A 27,252-nucleotide genomic window follows, 5' to 3' on the forward strand; every position below is an offset into this window, starting at 1 on the left:
GTGGCCTTTCACTTTGCCAGTGCCAATCCCTCTACATGTACAAGTGATCCCCTTCCATTCCATCTTCCAGCAGATTGTCTCACCGTGCCCCCACATCATCTCTACTCTTTCAATAATATTCTGGTTCTGCAGGCTCCAATCATGTCCATGTCTCCCCTTTCCCCCAAAAAACCTTCATTTGATCCATCTATGGCTAACCTTCTTGAGAAGGCTGTCGATAATAGGTACCTCCATTTCCTTTTCTCTCACTTTCTCTTTGATTGTCTGTACTCTGGCTTTTAACCTCATCATTCAACTTAAATAACTTTCCCAAAATTTTGTCAATGATCTTTTAATTGTCAAATCTAATGGCCTTTTTCTCTACATTCATCCTTCTTGATCTCTCTTCAGCCCTTGACACTATTAATCACCTTTTTCTCCTTGATTCTCTCTTTTCTCTATGTTTCTGTGGCACTGCAGTGTCCCTAAACAATTTTGTATTTATTTTGTTTGTCCATACATAAATACATACATACATATATGTGTGTGTCATCTCCCACCACTCAGCTGAAACTGCTCTCTTGAAGGTAATCAGCAATGTCCTAATGGCCAAATCCAATCATCTTATTTAATTCTCCTCCCTTCTGACTTCTCTCTACCATTTGATACTGTTGACCACCTTCTCCCAGTGGATATTACCTCTTCTCTGGGTTTTCATGGTGCTGCTCTCTTTCTTGGTTAAAGACCTATATAAAACTATGAGTGTGGGGTATGAGTTTTTTAATTATCTTTATTTTTTCCATTGCTTTCATTTTCCACTTATTTTCTGTACTTATCAAGCTATGCCTTGTAACAAAGATTAGAAAAAAAAGAGAAAAAAAGCTCCTGAACAAAACTAATCAGTACATCAAAGTCTGACAGTATATGTAATATTCCATATCCATAGTCCTAAACTTCTAAAAAGAGATACATCTTCTTAATTTTTCCTAGGACCACACTTATATGTCTTCTAGGCTTCTCTTAATTTTTCATTGTTTATTATGGCATGCAATTTATTCCATTACATTTATTTACCCCCCCAAAAATTTAGCCATTGTTTAATTGATAGACATCAACTTTGTTTCCAATTCTCTTGTACTGCAAGGGGACCTTTCTTTAATCTTGTTGGGGTATATGCCTAGCACTGATTTCTCTGGATCAAAGGGTATGGACGCTTAATCATTTTTTAGCAGAATTCCAAAATTTTTTACAGAGTGATTAGATCAATTTCTAATTCCACCATCAATGATTAGTGCCCAAGTTCTAATTCTGCATCCGGTTCAATAGATAACTAGAGCCTGAAGGTTCAAACAAATAGTCCTTTTACATCTATACATATATTCAAATCCTCATGGTCAAAGCAGTTCTGAGATGGTTAAAAAAATTAAGAAGATTAAAGCAAATAAAAAATAAAATAAAAGCCACCAGCAAGGAGGTTCCCTGAGGTCTCAGGAGTTCTCTGCCAAAATGCTAAAAACATTTATATTCTTCTTGCTAAAATGACCTACATCTCTGTCCCAGATCAATCCACATAGGGCTAAAATTAAGCCCAATTGCCTCATATTTGCCTCATTCCTTCCTTCCTCACAAAAGCCCTGGCTGGTATTGTGAGTATATGAAGGAAGGGGAAAGTTAACCTATCTCCTCCTAGTTCCACCAGTATTCTGGCCCACAACAATTAGCATGTTTGTCTTTTCACAATTTCTCCAACATTGGAGAAGTTTATCATATTTCCCAATTTGCTTGTTATAAGGGGAAACTTTAGAGCTGTTTTTATTTTCTCCCTTATTAATTATTTAAAACGATGTTTCACATAAATGTTAATACTTTATAATTTTTCTTTGGAGAAATTTTCTTAATATCCTTTGATAACATCCATTTGAGGCTCACTCTCTTTCTTATAAATCTCTATTACTTCTCTATGTGTCTTGAATATCATAATGTTATCAGAGATATTTGATGCAACTTTTTCTCTGATGACACTTTTCCCCTTATCCTGGCTGCACTGATTTTGTTCATACAAAAGCTTTTTAATTTCATTGATCAAAATTATCAGCCTATCTTTTGTGATTTCCTTTATCCCTTTTTGATTTCCTCTATCCTTTGGTATATATTTTTCTCCTTAGCCATAACCAAGAAGATACCTGATCTGTTGTCATTCTGATTTTTAAAAATATATCTATTTTGATGATATCCACATCCAGAAAAAGTACTATGGAGTTTGAATGCAGATTGAAGCATACTATTTGCTCTTTTTTTTCTTCTGTTTTCTTTTGTTTCTTCTTTCTTTTGGTTTTTCCTTTGGGTTCTAATTCTTCTTTACAACATGGCTAATGTGAAAATATGTTTAATAGGAATGTATATGTGGAGCCTATATCAGGTTTCATGCCATCTTGGGAAAGAAGGAGGGAGAGAAAATTTAAAACTTGAAAGCTTATGGAAGTGAACGTTGAAAACTAAAAATTAATTAATTAATTAAAAAATACAATCCTAGTATATTCTGGTATGTAATGTAAGATGTTGATCTAAACCTAATTTTTGCCAAATTGCTTCCTCCCTCTCCCATATTCTTGTCAAATAAAGACTTGTTCCACAAGTAATTTGTGTTCTTAGGTTTTTAGTTTTCTCTTTAAAGAACACTAAAGCCTCACACGTTGTCTGAGAGGCAATTCGAAGACAAATAGAACATCTGTGAAATAGGAGGTTCTAAAAGAAATCTGATCAGAAATTGAGAAGGACAAATAGAAGGGAGGTTTTCACTTATTCTCTTTGCCTTTGGGGTTGTGGGAAACAAGGGATAGAACTTTGAGGCTTAAGTCACAAAGGAAAATCCAAGAGCAAAGTCCCGCAAACACATCGTTGAGTGATTTCCCCTGAGATAGGAGGAGGTTTTGCAGCGAACTCTGTTGGGATTGGGGTGGAAACTTAAGTTGAATAGGTATTCCAAAGAATGTTTATGCTTCTTGGGAACTACTTCCCATTGGGAAGAGAAAGTAAATTGGCCCCTAGGGGTGAACAGCTTGGAGATTGATGAACAAAGGGACAGGAATAAAGGGGACAAAATGTTTTAAAATCTGTAGCAACAGATGATAGTGAGAAAGGCAAAAAAGAGAACTAGGCCTGCCAACTCAAGTTTCCCTATTGCACCCACTGCCTTTTCCATGAGTGAAGGTACATTCCTAAGAAAGAATTTCCTCAGAAGATATTTCACACAGAAAATAGAGGGAGATCGATAAAGTATCTATTGAGCATCTATTAAGAAGAGCTTTAATTGTACTGTTAGTTCTATGAGCTAGGGAGATAAAAGAGCAAAGCTTATGTCCACCAGAAGCCCCAGCTAATATGAGATTAAGGATCACGTAAGCACCGATGGACATTAATTGAATAGGACATTAATTTCTGAGAAAGATTTCTAGATTTCCTAGAAAAGGAAAGGAATTACAAATTGAAGTACTTGAAATGGAAAAAATAGGTAGAATAGACATGGGAAGAGTCAGCACGGAGGACCACAGTATTATAAGAGCAGTAAGGAAGGGTGGAGGAGGGAGGGAGAGAGTGAAGAAAGAAGATAGATGAAGGGATAATGTAAAAGAAGAAAGGGATAAATAAATATAGAAATTTAATGGAGAAAATCCTATCTACAAATTTAATATTTGTAAATATGAATGTGAATGGATTTGATTTCTTAAATAAGAGAATGGGAGAATGAGTTAAAAACAAAACACCAAATCTTAACAATTTGTTGCATGTATGAAACACATGTAAAACATATAGACAGATTTACATGAGATAATAAAGCAAAACATATTATTATTCTATACAACTCTAAGAGATTTACTAGCTATGTAACCCTGGGCAAATCATTTAACCTCTTTCTGCCCCAGTTTCATCATCTTTGAATTGGGGATCATAATGACACCTACCTACTAAGGTTGCTATGAGGATGAGGTGAGATATTTGTAAAGTATTTTGCAAACTTCAAAGTACTATAGAAATGGCATTTCTAGGCAACTAAGTGGTGCAGTAGATAGAGTACTGCATGGACTCAAGAAAGATCTGAGTTTGAATCCAGCTGTGTGACCCTAGGCAAGTCATTTAACTGCTATCTGCCTCAGTTTCCTAAACTGTAAAATGGGGATAATAGTGATAATAAATATAATATATTTATATTTATATATATATATATATAATAAAATGTTGTGAGGATCAAAATGAGGTAACGTATGTAAAGCAATTAGCATGGTGTCTGGGACATGTTAGATGCTTAATAAATACTTGTTCCCTTCCTTTCCTCCCCCTCCAACAAAGCAATTGTGGCAATCGTGATTTTAGATAAGGAAACAGAAATTAATAATATCAAGAGAAACAAACAGGTGAACTGTATTATGCTAAAGGGCTACACAGGCAATGAAAAAATACTCTCAAATACCAACACATACATCTGCAATCAATCTATCAGTTTGGGAGTTAGTGCTAAATATGCGAATCACAACCTTCCATGGCTGTACATCTTGTGTGACTGTTATCTCTATCCCTCAGCAAGAGGATGATATGTATGTCAGTCCCTATGGAGCCAAAGCATATGATCTCTGGGATCATTCCTACTACACAGAAACATCATCTAAAACTGGGACATGAAGTGGGATTCTTTATGGTTTCTTAGAGTCCACTAAGGCATTTTGGTAGTAATCACTGGGGCAAAGGGAAGCCCCTGGGACAAATTATAGAATATACTATTTTTAAATATATCTATTTCTTTAGTACTTTAAGATGTATCTATTTCTTCAATACTTTTGATAGAAGTATGCTAGATCATACTTCTAAGATCTTATCAACATGAGCATTTCCTATAAACTATCCACACCTTCTCTGCAATTTTTATCCATGTCTTCTAGTAAATCAGTTTCGTCCTGAAATGTCTTTAGAACGAGACAGCATAAAAGAATATCTAACTAAGCATTCTGTAAACCTACTCTTCATTCAATCCAGGTCATTGTTTTATGAAGTGATATTGCTCATAATCTCCTGCCATCCTCTCATACAAAGATTTTATAGCTTAACCCAGGGGTGGAGAACCTGCAGCCTCCAGGACACATATATCCCTTTAGGTCCTCAAGTGAGGCCCTTTGACTGAGTCCAAGTTTTACAGAACAAATCCTTTTATAAGGGGATTTGCTCTGTGAAGTTCGGATTCACTGAAAGGGCCACTCTTGAGGACCTAGACAGACATGTATGGCCTCGAGGTCACAGGTTCCCCACTCCTGGCTTATCATTTCCAATTGGTTTTGTCTATGCCACGTCTCTCCATTTGTCAATGAAATCGAGTGTTTGCTGGCTAAAGTAATCTCTATATTCTTTTGGCCTTTGTGCCACTTGATTTTCATTGGCTTGGGTTCCCAAATATACCGATATGAAAGCATTACCTGGAGTTGAAGAAGCTCATTGGATATATAAAACTGATCCATATTAAATAAATAGTCCCACTATACTTGGATGTTACATCTAATGGGCCCTTAGTTCCCAGGAAAATGTAAATAATCATCAAACATGGTTCAAGCATTGTTTGTATAGTTTAGATCAATGCACAAGGGTGGATTTTGTTATTGGTTTTTTGGTTTGACAAGAGGGCCATTAGAGGTGTAATGATCTGAGAAAATTCTCTAATTGAAAATTAATAAAAGTTGGCAAAGTTGAGGAATCATTAGCTTCCCTGTGTGATATAGTCTGTTTCTCTCCAAGATTACTCACTTGAATGACAAATAGTACTAAGACTTCAGAATTGTAAAACTCAAATGTGAACTTAGAAATTGGCTAGCATATGGCAAATTAACATCATAGGCCCTGCCCTCTGGCACAACAACTTGTTTCAAAGTTGCTTCCATTATCAACCTTCTACCCCCACTCCCCAACTTTTCATAGAAACAAAGAAGTTCACAAGGGATGTCTAATTTTTCAAAGTGTTCACAAAACACAAAGACCTCGAAGCGAAAAAATCAGGACAAATACACTCACATGTGAGGATGTATAAGTTTTGGTCATCATGCAGAGTAAGCCAGGCTTTCCTGGATATGAGAGCTTATTTGCCACATTTTCACTTAGATTAACACTGAAAAAATTGTCCCTGGAATGATACAAAAATAACCAAAGAAGTTGGCATTCCTTATGGTATAGAACAGGCAGTATATTACGCTACTTTCAGGATCAAAAAAAAAAAATCCTCTGTTTGGCTTTTAAAGCCCTTTACAACCTGGTCTTTTCTGATCTTTCCTATCTTCTTACATTTTCTTCTCTTCCATGCATGTTCTAGGAACTTTAGTCTTCTTGCTAATCCTTACACATGACACTCAATCTTCCATCTCTCTGCCTTTATATTGACTATTCCCGTGCCTGAAATGTTCTCTCTTTTCACCTCTACTTCTTTGCTTTCCTGGCTTCCTTCACAATTCTAAAATTCCACTTTCTGCAAGAGACCTTTCTTGGTTCTCTCTTTTTAACCTTCCTTAAAAGAATGTTCCTTATGAGATTATCTCACATTTATATTGTATATATCCTGTATGTACATAGTTTTTTTTTTGCATGTTTTCTTCTTCATTAGGATGTAAGCTTCTTGAGGATGGGGACTGTGTGTTTCCCTTTCTTTGTATTGCCAAGACCTATTAGCACAGTGCCTGGCACATAGTAAATGTTTAATAAATGCTTGGGGTAGCTAGGTGGCACAGTGGATAGAGTGCCAGTCAAGGAGTCAGGAAGATTCTTCTGATAGGAGGCAGAAACTGAGCCAAGCCTTGAAGGGAGCCAGGGATTGGATGGAGGTGAGGAAAGGATGCATTCCAGGTATAAGAGAAGACATACAAAGGAACAAAAATGAGAGACAAAAATGTTGTGTCATAAGAAGACCTAATAAACTAGATTGGCTTGAAAATAGAGCATATAAAGAGGAGGATCATGCAATTCCTGGAAAGAAAAATTGGAACTCAATATTGAAGAGTTTAAAATTCCAAACAGGAAAATGTATACTTTATATAAATATAATTTTATGTAAATCTAAACAGGGAGCCTGAAGCTTCTTGACCAGAGTAACGACATGGTCAGATGTGCTTCTGGAACATTAACCTCACATCAGTTTGGAAAGGACTAAAGGGAGAGAAAGTGAGGCAGAATGGATATTTAGGAGGATATTGAAATAGTCAGGGAAAAGGAGATGTGCTGGTAGGGAGAGGTTATAGTGGAGTTACAATTGAGTAGAGTTGACAACTGACTAGATATATCAACTGCTATTGGTTTAAATGTCTAGGAAAGCACCTTGGAATGTGCATTGCTCCAGTCGTATTGTAGCACTTTTTAAATAAACTCCTTAGGCAGTACCAGATTGTTTTGATGATTACTACTTTGTAATACAGTTTGAAATCTGGTACTGTTAGTACTTCTTTTATATTTTTTTTTTCACTGATCTCCTTGATATTCTTAAGCTTTTGTTCTTCCAGATAAATTTTGTTACTATTTTTCTAGCTCTATAAAATAATTTTTAGTATTTGATTGGTATGACACTGAGTAAAAAAATTAATTTAGGTAGACTTGTCACTTTTATTATATTGTCTTAGCCTACCAATGATCAGTGAATATTTCTCCAATTGTTTGGGTCTGATTTTATGCGTGTCAAAAGTGTCTTGTAATTTTGTTCATATAGCTCTTGAGTTTGTCTTGGCAGGTAGATTCCCAAGTATTTTATATTGTTTGCAGTCATTTTAAATGGAGTTTCCCTTTCTAACTCTTCTTGGTGGACTTTGTTGGTAATATATAGAAATACCGATGATTTATGTGGATTTATTTTATATCCTGCATCTTGGCTAGAGTTGTTAATTGTGTCAACTAGTTTTTCAGTTCATTCTCTAGGATTCCATAGGTAGGATTCTAGGATTCTCTAAATATATCATCATATTATCTACAAAGAGTGGTAGTTTTGTTTTCTCATTGCCTATTCTAATTCCTTCAATTTCTTTTTCTTATCTTATTCTATAGCTAGTATTTTTAGAACAATATTGAATAATAGTGGAGACACTGGGCATCTTTGCTTCACCCTGATCTTATTGGGAAGGATTCTAGCTTACCTCCATTACAGATAATGCTTGCTGATGGTCTTTGATAGATACTATTTATCATTTTAAGGAAAGCTTATTTTATTCACATCTTTTCTAGTGGTTTTGTTTGTTTGTTTTGGCAAGGCAATTGGGGTTAAGTGGCTTGCCCAGAGTCACACAGATAGTAAATGTTATGTGTCTGAGGCCGGATTTGAACTCAGGTCCTCCTGACTCCAGGGCCAGTGCTCTATCCACTGTGCCATCTAGTTGCCCCTTCTAATGTTTTTTTTTTTTTTTAAACAGGAATGAGTGTTGTATTTTCTCAAAAACTTTTTCTGCATCTATTGAGATAATCATATGGTTTTTGTTGGGTTTTTTATTGGTATGGTCAATGATGTTGATAGTTTTCCTAATACTGAACCTGTCCTGCATTCCTGGTATAAATCCTACTCATTCATAGTGTATGATCTTTGTGATACATTGCTGTAATCTTGTTGCTAGAAGTTTATTTAAAATTTTTCATCAATATGCATTAAGGAAATTGGTCTATAGTTTATTTCTCTGTTTTTGCTCTTCTTGGTTTAGGTATCAGCATCCTATTTATGTCATAAAAGGAATTTGATAGGACTCCTTTGACTATTTTTCCAAGTGGTTTATATAGTGTTGGAATTACTTGTTCTTTAAATATTTGGTAGAAGTCACTTGTGAATTCATCTGGTCTTGGGGATTTTTTCTAGGAAATTCATTGATGACTTGTTCAATTTCTTTTTCTAAGATGGGGTTATTTAAATATTCTATTTACTCTTCTATTAATTGGAGCAATTTATATTTTTATAGTCATCCATTTTATTTAAATTGTCAGATTTATTGGCATATAGTTGGGCAAAATAGCTACTAATAATTACTTTAATTTCATCTTCACTGGTGGTACATTCACTCTTTTCATTTTTGATACTGGTAATTTGGTTTTCCTCTTTTTTTAAAATCATATCAGCTAATGTTTTATCTTTTTTTTATAAAACCAGCTCTTTTATTTATTAGTTCAATTTTTTTAAACTTTCAATTTTATTCATCTCTCCTTTGATTTTCAGGATTTTCAAATTGGAGATTTTTATAACTTCTTTAATTGCATGCACAATACATTGATCTGTTCTTTCTCTATTTTATTGCTATAAGCATTTAGAGATATAAATAAAAATAAAAGCAGTCAGCAGAATGGATTAGAAACCAGAATCCAATAATATGTTGTTTACAAGAAATGTATTTGAAACAGAGAGACACACAGAGTAAAAACAGGGGCTAGAGCAGAATCTATTATGCTTTGGCTGAGGTTAAAAAAAAGGGAGGGGTAGCAATCATGATCTCACACAAAGTAAAAGCAAAAACAGATCTCATTAAAAGAGATGAACAGGAAAACTACATTTGTCTAAAAGGTACCACAGACAATGAAGTGTAATTATCAATACTAAAGATAAACACACCAAATAGCATGGCATCCAAATTCTTAAAGGAAAATTTAAATGAATTAAAGGAGAAAAAAGACAATAAAACTATGCTAGTAGGGGACCTCAACTTTCTCCTTTCAGAAAAATAGATAAATAGACAATAGGTAAATCTAACCAGAAAATAGATAACTCTAGCCAGAAAATAAAGAAGTTAAGAAGACTAATAGAATTTTAGAAAAGTTAGATATAATAGACCTCTGGAGAAAACCAAATGGGAATAGAAAGGAATATACCTTTTTCTCAAATGTATATGGCACCTTCACAAAAACTAACTATGCATTAGGGCATAAAAACTTCACAAATAAATGCACAAAAGCAGAAATATTAAATGGATCCTTTTCAGAAAATATTGCAATAAAAATTGCATTCAATAAAGGGCCATGGAAATAAAGCTTAAAAATTAATTGGAAACTAAATAATCTAATCCCAAAGAATAATTGGGTAAAAAAACAAATCACAGAAACAATAATTTCATTAAATAGAATGACAACAAGACAATATACCAAAATTAATGGGATGCAGCCAAAGCAGTTCTAAGGAGAAATTTTATCCTTTCTCTTCCCTCTTCTCTTGGTGAATCCCTCTTTCTTATCCCTTAATTTTTTTTGAGATTGTCCTATTGTAGTCAACTAACATTTTACCCTCAGTCTGTGTTTACTCCTTTGTTTACCCTCCTGTGTTTACGGCCTTAATAATGATCAAGTTCTTAGTAGTTACAAGTATCATTTTCCCATAAAGGGATGTAAACAGTTTAATCTTGTTGAGTCTCTTATGATTTCCCTTTCATGTTTACCTTTTTATCCTTCTCTTCAGTCAAATTTTCTATTCAGCTCTGGTATTTTCATCAGGAATGCTTGAAAATTCTGTTTTGTTAAACATCTTTTCCCCCTGTAGGATTATTTTATGTATTACATTATATAGTATATGGTATATAGAATTATGTTATGTAAGAGTGTTGCTGGGTAGGTTATTCTTGGTTGTAATCCTAGCTCTTTTGTCTTCTGGAATATCATATTCCAAGTTCTCCATTTCTTCAATTTGGAAGCCTCTAAATCTTGTATGATCTTAACTGTGGCTCCATGATATTTGAATTGTTTCTTTCTGGCTACTTGCAATATTTTCTCCTTGACCTCAGAGCTCTGTAATTGGGCTATAATATTCATTGAAGTTTTCATTTTGGGATCTCTTTTAGATGTTTAGTGTATTCTTTCCATTTCTATTTTACTCTCTAGCTCTAGGTTTTCAGGGCAGTTTTCCTTTATAATTTCTTGAAATATGGTATCTAGGTTCTTATTTTGATCACGGCTTTCAGGTAGTCTAATAATTCTTAAAGGATATCTCCTCTATCAAATTTTCAGGTCAGTTGTTTTTCTAATGAGATATTTCACATTTCTTCTATTTTTTCATTCTTTTGACTTTTTTATTGTTTCCTGATATCTAGTGGAGGCACTAGCTTCCACCTGCCCAATTCTAACTTTTAAGGAATTTTTTTTGTAGTGAGCTTTTGTAACTTGTTTTCCATTTGGCCAATTCTGAAAAGAGTTCTTTTCTTCAGTGAATTTTTGTGCCTCTTTTACCATTAGGCCAATTTTATTGGCATCCTTCTCCCCTACACCTCTCCTGCCAAGCTCCTAAGTTGTCTTAGGCTGGGAAGAAAAGTCTCACCTTAATCTTTTGTCAGCTCTGCCATTCAGAGGGGAGTGTTGGGAGATTTTGACTGAGTTGCTGCCTGTACTCTGCCATCTTGGCTCCCTCTTAGGAACTTTCTTTTCAAAAACTTCATCTTACTGCTTTTTTGGGGTAGATAAATGTGTCTGGGGTTGGGGGTGGTGAATTTTTTTCTGTATTGTCTGTTTTAAGAGAGTAAAAGACGTAGAGGAAAAGAGGAATACATTAGGAAATAAATGAGGAAGAAAAGAAAGTTAAGCACCTGAATAGAATTTTATAAAAGTTAGTTATCATAGACCCTGGCAATTACTAAATGGGAATCATAAGAAGTATACATATTAATCATCTTTGAATTGTACCCTTCCAAAATCGAACATGTTTCATGGAGTAAAAAAATCTCATGGACAAATGTAGGAAAGCAGAAATATTAAACAATATTTTACTGACTACAATACAATAAATGTTATAATCACCAAGATGAATTTGAAGGAAAGATTTGGACTTAAATGAGCACTAAATAATATAAGACTTAAGTAGGTCAACCACACCTTCCACCACTATTCTAGGATTAGCTCCAAATGAGTACAAGACTTAGAATTTTTTTAAAAAGCTTACATAATTAATTACAGGAACAAGAAAGAAATTTAGTTCAGTACTAAGGATAGAGGAAGAGTTCATGAACAAACAAGAGTGAAAGAAATATATAAGATAACATGGAAAATTTTAATTACCTAAATGTAAGAGGTTTTGCATAAATAATACCAATGCAATTAAAATTAGAAGGGAAATTGTTAATTGGGGGGAATCTTTGCAGCAAGTTTTTCTTAAAAAAAGAGGTCTAATTTTTAAAATATATAAGGAACTGATTCAAGTTTATAAGAATAAGATTGACAAATGTTCAAAGGACATGAGCAGACAGTTCTCAAAGGAAGACATAATCCAAGATATAAACAGTCATATTTTTAAAAGCTCCAAATCACTAATAATTAGAGAAAGGCAAATTAGAGAAACTCTGTGGGTACACATTGCACTCATCAGATTGGCTGAGATGACAAAAGATGAAAATGGCAGATATTGAAGGAGCTGTGCTCAACTGGGGAGCAGCTAAATGGCATAGTGTAGAGAGTGTTGGGCCTGATGTTAGCAAGACCTAAACTTAGCTGTGTGACCCTGGGCAAGTCATTTAATCTGTTTGCCTCAGTTTCTTCATCTTTAAAATGGAGATAATAATAGCATCTCCCTTTCAGGGTTGTTTTTAGGATCAAATGAGATAATAATTGTAAAGGTACTTAGCACAATGCCTAGCCCATAGTAAGCATTAAATACATTTTAGCTATTATTATTGTTGTTGTTAAAATAGGCATATTAATGAACTGCTCATGGAGCTGTGAATTAGTCCATCTATTCTGAAAATAAATTTGGAACTATGCTCCACAAGTCACTTAACTGTATATGCACTTTGATACAGAAATGCTTTTATTAGACCTATACCCAACAAAATAAAAGAAAGAGGAAGAGGACCCCAAAGTACAGAAACATTTATAGCAGCTCTTTTTGTAACTTCCAAGAACTGGAAACTAAGGGGTACTTATCAATTAGGGAATGGCTGAACAAATGATGGTATATGAATTAATGGAATATTCTTTTTATACAACAAGAGTGAAACAAGCAGAACCATAATAAAAATGTTCTTAACAAAAATAATGAGAATAACAATATTATAAAGACAACCAACATTGAAAGATTTCAGAGTACAGATCACTGCAATGACTAACCATGCTCCCAGAGAAATTAAAGGAATCCTCATAGGTAAAGGAAAACAAAACAAAATTATAATATGTAATCATTTACTTCAGAAATGATAGAAATTCCCATAAAATTAATAAAGTATAGCTGCATATAAAACAAGCTCCTGAAAACCATTAGACTTTCTAAAGCTAAAAGAGTAAATTACTAATAATACCCATCAAGAAGGGAAGAAAAAAGAAATTCCATTCAAAATAACTAAAAAATGTATAAAAAATCTGGAAATCAACCTATCAAAGTATTCTCAAGATTTTTATGAGTACAGCTACAAAACAACAAAAGAAGACTCAAATAATGGAAGAGTTATGAATTATTCATGATTCAGTTGTGTCAATATAACAAAAATAATAAAACTATCTGAATTAACTTACAAATTTGGTGCCATAGCAATCAAACTAATGAAGGGTTACTGTCTAGAACTAAACAAAATAATAAAAATCCTCTGTAGGAACAAAATTTCATGAATCTCAAGGGAAATAATAGGAAAAAAACTCTAGGAATGAAGAGGATTTAACAATACTCAAACTAAATCAGCGATGACCAGAATTATTTGGTATTGTTTAAAAAATAGAAAAGATGACCAGTGGAATGAATTAGGTCAAGAAAATCCAGAAGCAAATAAACATAGAAGCATGGTGTTTAATAAAGTCAAGTATAACAATTATTGGTGTAATAACTCCTTATTCAGCTATTGGGAAACTATTGGGAAAACTAGAAAGCAGTGTGGCACAAACTGGTTTAAACAAACATTCTGTGCCATTTACCATGGACACATAACCTAAATTTTAAAATGTCTTATTATTTTGCAGAAATAGAAGAGATGGTAGGATATATCTTTACAACAGTGATTGGGGAAGAATTCATACTTAAAAAAGGATAGAGTATCATAGAAAATAAAACTAAACAAATTATACAAACTAGAATTAGTCAGTTAATAAGGATTTATAAAATTCTCATTATGTTCTATACACTATGCTAACAGCAAGAGATACAAAGAAATGCAAAAGTGCCCTTTCTTTCAAGGAGCTTATAGTCTAAAGGAGAATCAGCAAACTGGGAGATAAAATCTTTGAAGTAAACTTTTTTGACAAAAATATCTAATATAGATAGATAGATAGATAGATAGATAGATAGATAGAATTGATACAAGTATAAAATGAACCATTGCACATGGATGTGGTCAAGTATATAAATGGTGTTTAAATGAAAAAAAACTGACTTAATAACCATGCAAAAAAAATGCTACAAATCACTTTAAAATAAGAAAGGTGAGCATTAAAATAGCTTTGCTGTTCTACCTTATCCATCAAATTGGCCAAGAATGACAAAAAATAAAAATCGCTATCAGTGATGAGGATATTGGAAGACCAATATAGTATGCTTTGTTGTTGTAGCTGTGAATTGGTCTAACCATTCTAGGAAGCAATTTAGAGCTATACCTCAAAAGAAATAAACTATGACCCAGGCCTACCACTTCTAGGCATATACCCCAAAGAGGTTTTATCTGATATATACAAAAATATTTATAATAACACTTTTTGTTATAGCAAAGAACTGGAAATAAAGTGGGTGCATATCATTTGTGGAATTTCTGAAAAAATTGGTAGATGTATATAGTTGAATATTAATGTACTGTAAGAAATGACAGGCAAAATTAATTTAGAGAAACCTGGGAAGAATTGCATGAACTGATAATGTAAATATGAGCAGAACAAAGTAATCAATATACACAATGATCACAGTAATGTAAGGGGAATCAGGTTTGAAAGATTATATAACTGATAAATGCAGTGACCAATCATGACTTCAAAGGACTGGTGGTAAAGCATGCCAACCACAACTTGGTGGAAAAGTGGTGAACTGGAAGTGCAGAGTGATAGATGCATTTTTAGACATAACCAGTAACCTGTCTTTCCTAACTGTGCAGATGAGGCATTCCATGAGGGGTTGGGCAGGATGGGATGGATGAATTAGTGGGTAGTAATGAAGATGAAAAAAAGATCAATAAAACATTAAAATAATACACAGAAGAAAACAAACCACAAAAACCTCATGGTTTCACATCCTCCTCTTTTGTTCTGAAATGTTCTTGATTATTGACAGTTCCTAAGTTCATCATCATCATTATAAGATTTTTAAGTAGTTGGAGTATTCCAATAGTAGGTAGAGTGTTATTATGGTAGTCTGGTGGCAGGCTTTTGGCAGAAGCCCAGATTGATAGGCAGTCAGCTCTGTACAGAGTTAAGTGAGGGATCTGACAGTGGTAGCAAGGGTAAGTTATCCTCAGGTTTAGGAGAAATACTCCAGTTCAGACCAGTTCAGGAAGTATCTATTAAGTCTCTACTAGCATTGTGCTAAGTATCCCTTATCCCCAGTGCCTCACACAGTAGTGCTCACATAGTAGTCATGTAATAAATAAATCCTTAATATTGATGGGGATTCAAAGATTAAAAAAACAATACCACATTTGGTGCTCTCCATTTTCTAAGTGAGTTACAACGTAGAGTAAGAGGCATGGAAACATTCAAACAAGTGCTCACAGAAAATGAGGAAAGAGAAATCACTTTGACTTAGGGGTATCTGAGGTTTAATGGAGTAATTGACCCCTGAGAGGGGGTGTGAGAAGGTTTTCAGGCTGAAATGAGGAGGGTGGGACCTTTCACACATAAAGGTATGGTTTTCTGCATAGGTCTCTTTGCTTCCAGCCTCTTGTCTCTCATACCTCTCTTTCATGTAACTTCCAAAATAATGTTGCTAGAGCATGTGTCATTTTCCTGCTCTTAGCATCTTCAGTAGTTCCCTGTTGCCTCTCAGATAAAATAACATATGCTGACATTTACATAGGGATTTGAGTTTTGTAAAACACTTTATATATATATAATTCCATCTGGACCTTACAACGACCCGATGAAATGGGCATTTTTATTATTCCTGTTTTTTAATTGTGGAAACAAAGATTGAAAGCACTTACTTGGCTTCCTCAGGATCCCACAGCTATTGGATCCGAGACAAGATTTAAATCCAGATCCTCTTGAACCTAAGTCCAGGGGCAGCTAGGTGGCACAGTGGATAGAGCACCAGCTCTGGAGTCAGGAGCACCTGAGTTCAAATCTGACACATAACACTCACTAGCTATGTGACTCTGGGCAAGTCGCTTAGCCCCAAATGCTTCACCAAAAAAAAAAAAAAAAATCTAAGTCTCGTGCTCTATCATCTACACAACATGGTCTTCCATTTTGGACATACAAACTCGTCTTGGCATTTAAAACACTGAACAATCTGGGTTCAGCCTAATTTACACCATTTATTTCATTTATTCCCTGTCACATACTCTGTTAGCCCAAATGGTCATTTTGCTGCTCCTAGAATTCAGCATTCCATCTTCTGTGTCAATGCCTTTGCACAAAGGCTTTGATGATACTCCCAATGGCTGGATTACATTATTTCTTCTCTTCCACCTCTTAAAAACTCCAGCTTCTTTCAAAACTTGACTCATATGCCAGGTCCTATACAAAGCCTTTCCTGATCTCTCTAGTTGTTAGTGTGTTCTCTTTCCTAAAATCATCTCATATTTACTTATATTTTCATTATAGTAGGACATGCCAACTCCTTGAGGACAGAGATCAGGTTGGGTGGTGGTGGTTGTGGCTGTTGTTTGTCCTTTTTATCTCCAGATTTTGGAGATAATGCCTTGCATGTAGCAGGCACATAGTAAATGTTTATTGAATTGCACTAAATTAAGGATGGTCTTCACAATAATGAAGGCAGAAGAGGTTACAGAAAGCTAGTAGTCTAGTTTGGTTGGAACAGATAGTGTGCATGAAAAGAAATGCAAGTAAAATAAAGCTGAAATAAATTTTCAAGAACCTTAATCGCTAAACCGAAAGCTTATATTTTGTTTTAAAGATAATGGAGACCTCTTATAGTTTTTGGGCAGCACTTGCTTAGACACATGCCTTATAATAATTATTTTAGCAACTGTGAGTAGGAGAAAAAGGAGAGAATGGAAGCAGGGGAGTAATTCAGGTGAGAGGGAATGTGAGCCTGCTAAGGCTGTGGCAGTGAGAATGGAAAGAGAGGGGTGGATTTAAGGATGAGTTATAAGTAAAATGAGCCAGTTCTTGACAAGTGATTAAATAGTGAAAGAAAAGGAGAGGGAAGAAAAAAGGATGATTCCACGGTTATGAACTTGGATGACTGCAAAGACAGCGATACTCTCAACAGAAATAGGGGAAACTTAAAGGAGGGATAGATAGCTTTAGGGATAAGTTTCAGACATGTTAACTGTCAATCAATCAATATTTATTAAGCACCAATTCTGTGCCAGGCACTGTGCTAATCACTGGGGATACAAAAAGAGGCAAAAGACAGTCTTTGCCCTTAAGGAGCTTACAATCTAACAAGCAAATAAATATATACAAAGCAAGCTATGTATAGGATATTTAGGAAATAATTAAAAGAGAGAAAACACTGGAATTAAGAGGGATTAGGGAAGACTTCCCTTAGAAGGTGGGATTTTAGTTGAGACTTAAAGGAATGAATTAATTCCTTTCAGCTACTATCAAAATATTAAAATATTACTCTATCTTCCTAAATTGTACATTTTAGTTATCCAATTTATATTATTTATATAGTTATTTGAAATATTTCTAAATTGGTATATATCTGCATGTTCAAAATTAATCAATTTCATGTCACATTCATGTGGATTACCTACATTACGGATTACATGCTTAGTCTAGAATTGATTTAATTCTCACTACTCACCTACCTCTTTAACTTGTCAATTTCGGGGGATATGGAATGTTGCTGGGTGAGATATCCAGAAGGTAAGAAGTAGAAAAAAGGATTAAAATCAAAGAACTTCTTTTGTTGCTAGAACCATCACTTTTTCTTTCTTTTATCTCCTAATTTAGTCATAACTTAAGGAAGATTCTTTCCGTGGTTCTCTGTTTTTCTCTCTTTATATTCTCTTTCTCTCAAACATCTTCTCCTTTCACATGGCCTTAACTGTCAGTTCTGTGTAGATGACTCTCAAGTCCACAGTTCTTTATCCTTGTCTTTTTTGTTAGAACTCAAGTCTTATCCACTTGTTTGATATTTCAATTTGACTATCCCATCACCACCTCAAACTATGTCTAAAACTAATTTCTCAATCTCCCATTCTTCCTCTACAAGCTCTTTGCTTCTACCTTTTTATTTTTGGCAGTGGTATATTTATTATACTAGTCACTTAAGGTAAAACCTTTGCAGTCATCTTTGACTTTTCCCTCTTCTGTCTCCCATATTTAATCATCACTGAGTCTTATTGATTGCTTTATGCTATTGCATTCAGTTCTACCCATCTATTCTCACTGCCCTAGATCAGGTTTTCATAACTACTGTCTAGAACCTTTTTTAAGGGAATTTGTTCTGTGAAATTTAGATTCAGTCAAAGGGCCACACTTGAGGACCTAGAGGGCCACATGTGGCCTCAAGGCCTAGACTATTGCAATAATTCTCTAACTAGCCACTATACCAATGGTATCTTCTCACTCCAAGGCATTTCTCACAACTCTGTCAGATTAATATTTCTAAAATACTATTTTGGACATGTCATATCTTTGATCAAAATCTTCAAAAATAGTACTTATAGCTCACTTTATATAGTACTTTAAGTTTTACAAAAGGAAAGCAAGTAGAGAAATATTATAATATTCAGATCTGGAAATAGACGTACAAAGACTAAATGATTTGCCCAGTGTCTCACAAGTGGTGAGAGTTCTTCATCTGCTAGAATTCTGAACTCTTTTATCTGGTGTTTAAAGTCCATCCTACCCTTCTAAATTCTTTTCCTGTTTCTTGGCATGAAGTAGAGAAGTTCAACTCTAGGCAGACTGATTTCTATATTGTTTTTTTTTTCAATATGCCTGGCTTACCCTAGCATCTTTGCTTTTGTTCGCATCATTCCCACCTCCTCTTGACATTAGAATAACCCTTCCTTGTTCTTGATGACTTTCTGAATGCTAGCTTCAAGATTCATCTAAAACCTTTGTCTTCCTGAGAATTTCTCCAATTCTCCTGTAATGAATTTATAACTCTTTTACTGAACATAGTTTCTTGCAGAACATGTCCAACATATTTGGCATTGGTCATATGCCACTGAATTCTATTGTTACTTAGCTTTTTATGTATCCATAAGTTTTTTTCTCCCCAGCTGTAAGTTTCTTTAGAGGAGGTACTGTGTACATATCATGCTTTGTCTCTTCCTTAGCAATTAATACAGTCTCCTGTACATGATAGGTACTCGATAAATATTAGTTTATTACTCTACAAAATAGATAATAATCTCTAAAATAACTGATTTGGCTCATTATATGCAATATATTAGCATGTAGTAAAGATTTTGCAGTATGTGGCCACTAAATTAAGGTTGAAATTTTGTTACATGAATTTCAAGAAGCTATCCATTGAAAACTATTTTAATCAAAATTTTATTTTATTAAATATTAATTATTAGAAATTTTAATAAGGTTTTTATTTGAATGGTATTTGTATTCAGATTATCTACAAGATTCTAACCTAAAGATAATTTACAATTTCGAATGTGTTTTAAAATCTTTAATACACTTTAAAAATAAACTGAGTTCAAAAATGAGTTTCTCCTGATCTTTTTCAGCTGTTAATAGGCTATGAAAATGGAACCGTGGTGCTCTGGGACTTGAAATCAAAAAGAGCAGAGCTGAGAGTTTATTATGATGAGGTAAGCAGTTTCCTGTTATTCAGAAAAATGACTATTGTATTATGTTGACCAATTTGAAGAAATGTATGTTACATTGAAAAATCCGCACTTTTATTGTAAGATATGACTGTTTGGAAAGTATTACATATAGCAGTACTGAAATTTAGAAATATTTCTTCATAGACTCAGCACTAATTATCAATATTTATTGTTCAGATTTAAGAGTTTAATTTTGAATATCTAAGTACTCTAGTACTTATAATATTTATGTACTATGTACTTGTAGTACATAGAGATAATGGGTCTGTGACACTCAAGGAGTTGGCATTCTAGTTCAAATGAAACTGATGAATGGATACCTCTATAATATATTATAGTCCTCTAATTATCCACAGTAATTGAAAGGCATATTACTTATCCCTAATTAGTAGCTAATCCCCAAATCACAGTATTAAGGGTTAGAAAGTATCTTAGTATTTAAGTTTGGGTACAGTGATAACTGATCTAGAAATTCACAAAACAAGCAGTTCTCAATTCATAAACAAAAAGTTATTTTTACTCAAATAACTCAAATGTATTGGAACTCAATACTGTATTTTCTCATTGACCCAATAGTTTAAATAGTTGTTAGGAGAGTCAATAAAAAAGATTTAGTCCATAATTCACCTGAAATATAATAATAGGATCATAGATTTAGAGCTGGAAGGAACCTTAGAGACCTTTGGATGCAGTCCTCCTCTTCTATAGATGGGGAAACTGAGGCATGGGAGAGGGTAGGTTATTTGCCCAGGGTCACACAGTTAGTAAATATTTGAGATGAGGTTTGAGTCCAGATCTTCTTGACTCCAACTCCAGTGCCCTATCCACTATTTCAGGCTTAGTACAATAGAACTTAACTACTTCATAAAACAATAATTCTGTGGTTCCCCTAAACTTGTGTTTAAAATTATAATCTGGTATCCCACTTTTTTGGTATCCCATTTATTCCCACTGCAACAAATTGAATACTGTTTTTTTTTCTCACTGAATAGCAGTTAGAGCTGGACTTCTTTAGTTCCAAACCGGTCATGGTTGCTACTAAGGCTAAGTCCCAAAGACTGGCCCACTCACTTCCATTCCATTGTTACCACCTCTTTTCTCTAACTCAGATTTCTTTCTCTCTTCCCTGACTCACTGAACAGTAGAATGTAGTTTCATAAGGAGCCTTTAAAAAGTATTTAATGTGTTTAAATTACTAACAATTAAGATGTTTTGATAGATCAGTATAGTCAAAATTCCTCTGTGTCTTGTATGCAACTCTTGTCCAGGTGTTCCCATAAATCTTTCATAGGGATTCTGTGTAGGAGACCTTTTTCCATTTGTCTTGAAATTACATGGATACCAATGGAACACATGGACTATCCATCACTTATCCATAGTTCTCACTACATAACCAGTCCAGTCCTTTTTTAGATCACATGTCTCTATACCAATTCTTCTATGCATTTCTTCGTTGGTAGTATATTGCAGCTTACTTATGCCCACCGTATTTCACTTCATTGCCATTTGTGTGATATAAGTCTAGTTCGTCAGAGACTATGGTATTCTATGACTTGCAACATTAATGGAAGAATATTAGTACTAAAAAGATGGTCCTTTGTTTCACAGTGCAATTCAAGGTTATTAAAAAGAAATGCACAATTTCCCAAAAGCAATCTGGCCAGATCTTCAACTTCTAATCAGTTCTTGACTCAGTTCATCATCTCTGCACAGTATCTGTCCAACATGAACTAGAGGAATGGGTTGTCTATCCAACTGCATGTCATAATTTGGACAACAGAGATTCTTCATTCATTTTTTCCTGTGCGGATAGTTAGAAAAAACTCTTTTGAGTACTATGGAGTTCATTTGAGAGAATCTAGTATTTCAGGACTTGATGTAATCAGCATAATATCATCCACAAACAGCAACAGTTGGAGGACCTCATAATCCAAATGGAATTCTCCCAGTATATCTTCTGTTCCCATAGCAAACACATTTACTGCCCATACATCTCCCTCTTTTGTGCCTTACTGTTATATAATCAGAGGATTATCTAACAAAATTATCATTACTGTTACATCTTTCAAAAACTCTTACATGATTCTTTTCATATTTTGAAATCAAAATCAAATATTTTGAGTTTTGTTTTGACTTGTGCATTGGTTTTCTGTTTTGGGTTTTGTTGTGTGCAGTGAGATTTTGTATTCTCCCAACCTTTCAACAAATTTTGTGACTGCAAAAATGTAGTCAGTGGTAAAACATAATTTGCAAAAGCCTTTCTCTTCATTCCTCATAATGTTCCACAGGGATACCATTCATGCATGTATAGATTGTTCCCATAAAAATCTTGTGTAAAGGGGAAAGTAGGCAAAAATGGATAGGGAGCCTACTAGTAGGCTGGTCCTTGGAAAATAAACATAGTCTGTTACTAGGACAATGATCAAAGTGTTTCCGTAACAGTAGAATCTTCCAAAGTCTGTGTTCTTTTGGCATAACCTTTAAGGAACTTGGGTTCTTCTATACCATGATGAAAGATTATAGTAATGACTATGGAAGAACAAGTTCTCAACCCTTTTCTGTCCAGCTAATGGTGTACAAAATTTTTGTACAAAGAGACCTGGAATAAAATTCACCCATATTTTGGAGGAAAATCAGATGTTGTTAATCTGAATCAGAGCAGTAATTCAGGGCTAAAGAAAAAGACAAGGTATCTGAGTACAGAGGGAATATTGTGGGACAGAGGCTAGGGATGCTGCTGCTGATACTTTCATTGAATTTGGAGATGTGAATGTGAATGATGTTAATTGAATTGAATGTGAATGTCAGGGATTAGTAGCTATGGGGTTCACCATCCCCTCACAAGTGAATTTACCTGAACCTGCCCTGAGACAAAGTGAGAAGTAAATAACAATCCTATAAGGTTAACAACAGAATTAATTAAACAGAGAAGGTTATAGTGTTGATAGGAATCCAAAGAAGACTACTGAGGATAAATAAGTGATGACTTCTTGTTGGTGCCCTAAGAAGAGTCTCTGAGATGGCATTTCACTGATTCTAGATTATTGTCTCCTTTAGATGTTGCCAAAGAGAAATCTCCATAGTTGAGGATAAAGAGGAAAAAAACAATTATAGGTAGGGAAACAAAAAGAGAAAAAGGCATTGCTATCAAAACAGAAAACACAGAAACAATATATTTGTACATTGAAAGGCAGCATATTTAGTGGAAAGACCACTGGAGATGAGTTCAAGTCCTTACTTTACCATTTCCCAGCCATGCCACCTTGGCCAAACCACTCAAGCTCTTTGAGCTTCAGAGTTTTTTTTAATTAAAAATACTATTGATACCATTTTAAAAATATCACCTTCATTTCCCAATATATCTCTACCCCTCAGAGAGCCATCCCTTATATGTGTGTAGAGGTTGGGGAGGTGCTACTACACTTGTGATAAATAATGAAAAAAGGGTCATCCCAACTACAAAGACATCAGTTGAGTCTCAGTGTACACAGTGTTCCATTCTCAAGGTTCCCCTCTCAGCAAAGAAAGGAGGGAGGCATGTTTTCTCATCTCTTTTATTTTGGGGGCGGCAATTACTGTGTTCAGTTTCTTTTTGTTGTTGCTAATATTGATGTTCTTTCCATTTACATTGTTGTGGTCATTGTTTATATCACATCAGTTTGTTGAAGTTGTCTTATGCTTCTCTGTACTTTTTATATTCCTCATTTCTTATGGAACAGGAACATTCCATTATATTCACATACCACAATTTATTTACCCATTCTGCAGTTGATGGGGGATTGCTACCAATTCTTTGCTACTAGGAAAAAAGTGCTGTTACAAATATTTTGGGCACATAGCACCTTTCTATCTTTGTCTTCCTTGGGGAATATACCTAGCAGTACAAACCCTCAGATTCAGTTTTGTCATGTATAAGATGGGAATAATAATAACTGTACTATGCATTTTATAGGATTGCTGTAATAAAATCCCTTTGTAAACTGTAAAATGCTATGTAAATGTGAATTGCTATTATTGCCTAGAAATGACTACTCTTTAAGGGAAACACTGCCAGGGAAAGTATTTATGGGACAGAGGGAAGAAGGATTGAGGCTGTTTTAGCAATTGCTCTCCATTTCAACTCAAGATGGAGGGAATCTCAAAATAGCTCATATCTCAAAATAGCCTAGCTGGCTTTCCAGAATGTCTTCCTAATCCTAAATACCTTTCTTGCAGACTTTGAACAGGGAAGGGAATACACTGAAACTATTGAAAATAAAGTGAATTATTCTGAGCTGAAAACTTGAGAAAGTACTAGTTTGCAAATAGCTGTACTTTTAATTGCTTCCAAATTCTAAGAACTCTTTCAAAACTTCACATAAGACTATTTCAAGAGTGGATATAAGCACTATAAGAATCTTCTTCAGTGTTTCCTAGTTGCCTGTGCCTTTATTCTAGGATTTTTTTTCAATGCATTCTAGGATTTCTTCAATGCATTTTAGTGAGAAAACCCCTATATCAAACTATATAATATGTATGGTTATATTATTTTCAAATATGTTTAGAAGATTGATGGTGGGGGGAGGAAGGAAGCAAAGCACTTTCAAAAAGAGGCATGGCTAAAAGTTGGTAGTTTACTTAATGGGTGACTTTAAGCAATTATATGTAAATTAATTTTCACCTTAATAGAGAAATTCAAAAATTATGAGATGTTGCTACTGGCGTCAGTTGTTATGATAGTGAAGGTAATTTTATCCTTATTGGTGAAAAAGCGTCCAGTCACTGGCACTGGTTGGGTGTCATGTTCATTCTGTTAGGATTTGTAGTGCAGTTTTAGCCATAAAGAATAAAAGTGACCCAAAGCTGACTGTGGTCTGTTCTGTCTGCCACAAAGAGAGTGTTGGGGCCTCATGAGGTTGATGCCTTACTTTGATGGGACAAGTGGCTAGATAAAAATCCCACCCGTGGGAGCCTTTTAGCCAAGAAACAGCTATAGCAGCTGGAGAAGAGAGCTGGAGGAGGAAGCTAAAGCAGGATATTGTCATGATGCTCCTATCTCATCTCTCTGAAGAGCACAGCCTGGGAAGACCTCTGACCCTAGGAAATAAGAAAAAGTAAGTTAAAACTCAAGACTTAATTAAGGATTAATAACAGTTTATATTAGTCAGCAGGCTACTCTATGGTTATTACATGTTTTAAATTCCTTTAAATCTTGCTTATATGGCACCTCTATACATATATATATATATATATGTATTTCTTTAGTGAGGCATTACATAAGTCATATTGTTATAATAATACAGATGTTTTTATTTTTAAATGAATATTCAACTGTGGAAGTTTTTTTATCTCTTTGATAACAGTTATTTGTACTTGGCATGAGAAAAATAAAATAACACCTGATTCAGGGGCATGCCTTACATATGCAACCAATTTTCTAATATCCATCCTTAATTTTTTTATATAAATTAGGAAGTATCATAGAGAGTGATACTGGCAGCTAGAATCATTAATCTTAATTCTGAGGATTCCATGGTCCAAAGCAGGAGAGTTTTTTTAGTTGATCTTACCTATGATTGACCCAAGGATAGTTATTGACAGTTGATCATTCCTAATTGATTATCAGTTTAAAAAGTTGAATTTTTAAGCCTACTTCCTAGACCTTACAGAAGGGATTATTTTCTTTTTGTGTATCATGGACCCCTCTGGCAGTCTGTGGATCCCTTCTCAGAATATTTTAAATGCATAAAATAAAATGCATAGGATTGCAAAGGAAACCATTTCTATCAAAGCACAGTTCTCAACATATGTTTAAAAAATGTTAATGGATCCCAGGTGAAGAACCCCTGTTTTAGAGTCTGGTTAGTTTATCTTGGTACTATGTTTACAATGTGGATGTCTGCTTCCAGGTTATGGAAATACTTATTAGGATAGCAAAGGCACAGTAACTAGAGAAGAGTTTTGTCATCTAGAACCCCATTTGCAATTGCCATTAGACAAAAGAATCACATCAATGTAAGCCCACTAAACAGACACACCTACTCTCACATACATAAAATAATTTGACTATGACAAAAGCCAAATATGAAATTTTAAATAAACGTGAATACCACCAAAATGAAATTTAAGTAACACTGTGTTATTTAATTATTATGCTATTTGATATATGATACCCCCTTTGAAACATAAATTTAGTGAGGGTGAGCAAGGCTTGTGGTACAAACCTGGGGAAGGGAGCAGCAATGAAGGAGAATAGGTGGAGATCAGAGCAATTCTCTCAACTATTTACTTACAGTCACTGAGGAAGTTTTTCCCAGGGTTCTGTGCTGTCTCTAGGCATAGTTAACAAGGAGTAGATAGGCAGCCCAGGTTCCTGGAATCATGACACTGAGAACAGTGGAGGAAGAAAAGAAGAAGGAAAGGGTAAGAAAGAGTGTGTGCCTTTACTGTGGATATTCCTGTGAGGGTGGCAGCAGTGTCAATGACCATATAGCTCTGCTTTTCACCCTGAAGGAGCTGGGAGGAGATGAAGAACCCCTTCTCTCTTCTCAGCCTTACTTGGGCCCCTGCAGCCTAGTGGGGAGGTGTGAGGGTTGAGGGAGCCGAGAGGGGATGGTGGGAAATGGAGAGCATCGTCTGAAGAGCTGCAAGGACAGCCAGCATACAGTTTGTCCAGCATCTCATAAAAGACACAAGTTTTTTTTTTCAGTCTTTGTTAGGACTTATCAGTATAATATAATTTTTATAACAAATAAATCAGGAGTCTTGAAAAACCAGTGATTACATATGAAAGAGCGACATGTGGTTTGAATGCTGTAATCACTGGATTAGACTCTCTCTAATGGATATGTAGGAGAGGTAGAGATTTAAAGTGAATGATCTGGACATGTATGCTTTTTCTATTAAAAATATAAATATTAAAATACCATTCATTTAACAAACATTAAGTACCACCATGTAGAATGCACTCTGCTAAGGGATGGGCATTATTCCAAGTAATGTTAATTATTCTTTATTAGCCATGGATCACAGAAGTATAGATTTAGTATCGGAAGATATCCTCAAGCTCTAATCCAACACCCTTATTTTACATGTGAGGAGCTGAGACCCAGAGAAATTAAATGGCTTGACAAAGGTTACACAAATGGTAAGGAGAAGACATGGAATTTGAATCTAGAACCTCTGACTCAAAATCCAGTGGGTTTTTTTTTTTTCACTGCATACAATAACTTACCTGTTTATAATGCTCTGCAGTTTGCAAAGCATTTTGACATACATCACCTCATTTTGTACTCAGCAGTCTTATGGAGCTATTAGAGGTTAAAGGCCAGCTCATCCAGCTTAGGCCAGTCATCACTCCAAGTTGCTGTGCTCCTCTGGGTTTAGTAATTCCCAGATTCTGGTCCCCAACTCTCTGGGCCCCACGTTAGTCAAGGAG

The 27,252-nt window shown here is 34.7% G+C and overlaps 1 protein-coding gene across 2 annotated transcripts in view; it reads left to right on the top strand.

Moving 5' to 3' along the window:
* The window catches only part of STXBP5L (syntaxin binding protein 5 like), a 407,770-nt gene that overhangs the window by 187,932 nt on the left and 192,586 nt on the right, over positions 1-27,252 (top strand). For both annotated transcript variants that reach the window (XM_027845316.1, XM_027845317.1), the window contains exon 7: positions 19,734-19,817. In XM_027845316.1, coding sequence (XP_027701117.1) covers positions 19,734-19,817 — 84 coding nt within the window. The remainder of the gene's footprint in view (positions 1-19,733; positions 19,818-27,252) is intronic.

This window comes from Vombatus ursinus, unplaced genomic scaffold, assembly GCF_900497805.2.
Source record: "Vombatus ursinus unplaced genomic scaffold, bare-nosed wombat genome assembly UNPS02014959.1, whole genome shotgun sequence".
Classification (NCBI taxonomy): domain Eukaryota; kingdom Metazoa; phylum Chordata; class Mammalia; order Diprotodontia; family Vombatidae; genus Vombatus; species Vombatus ursinus.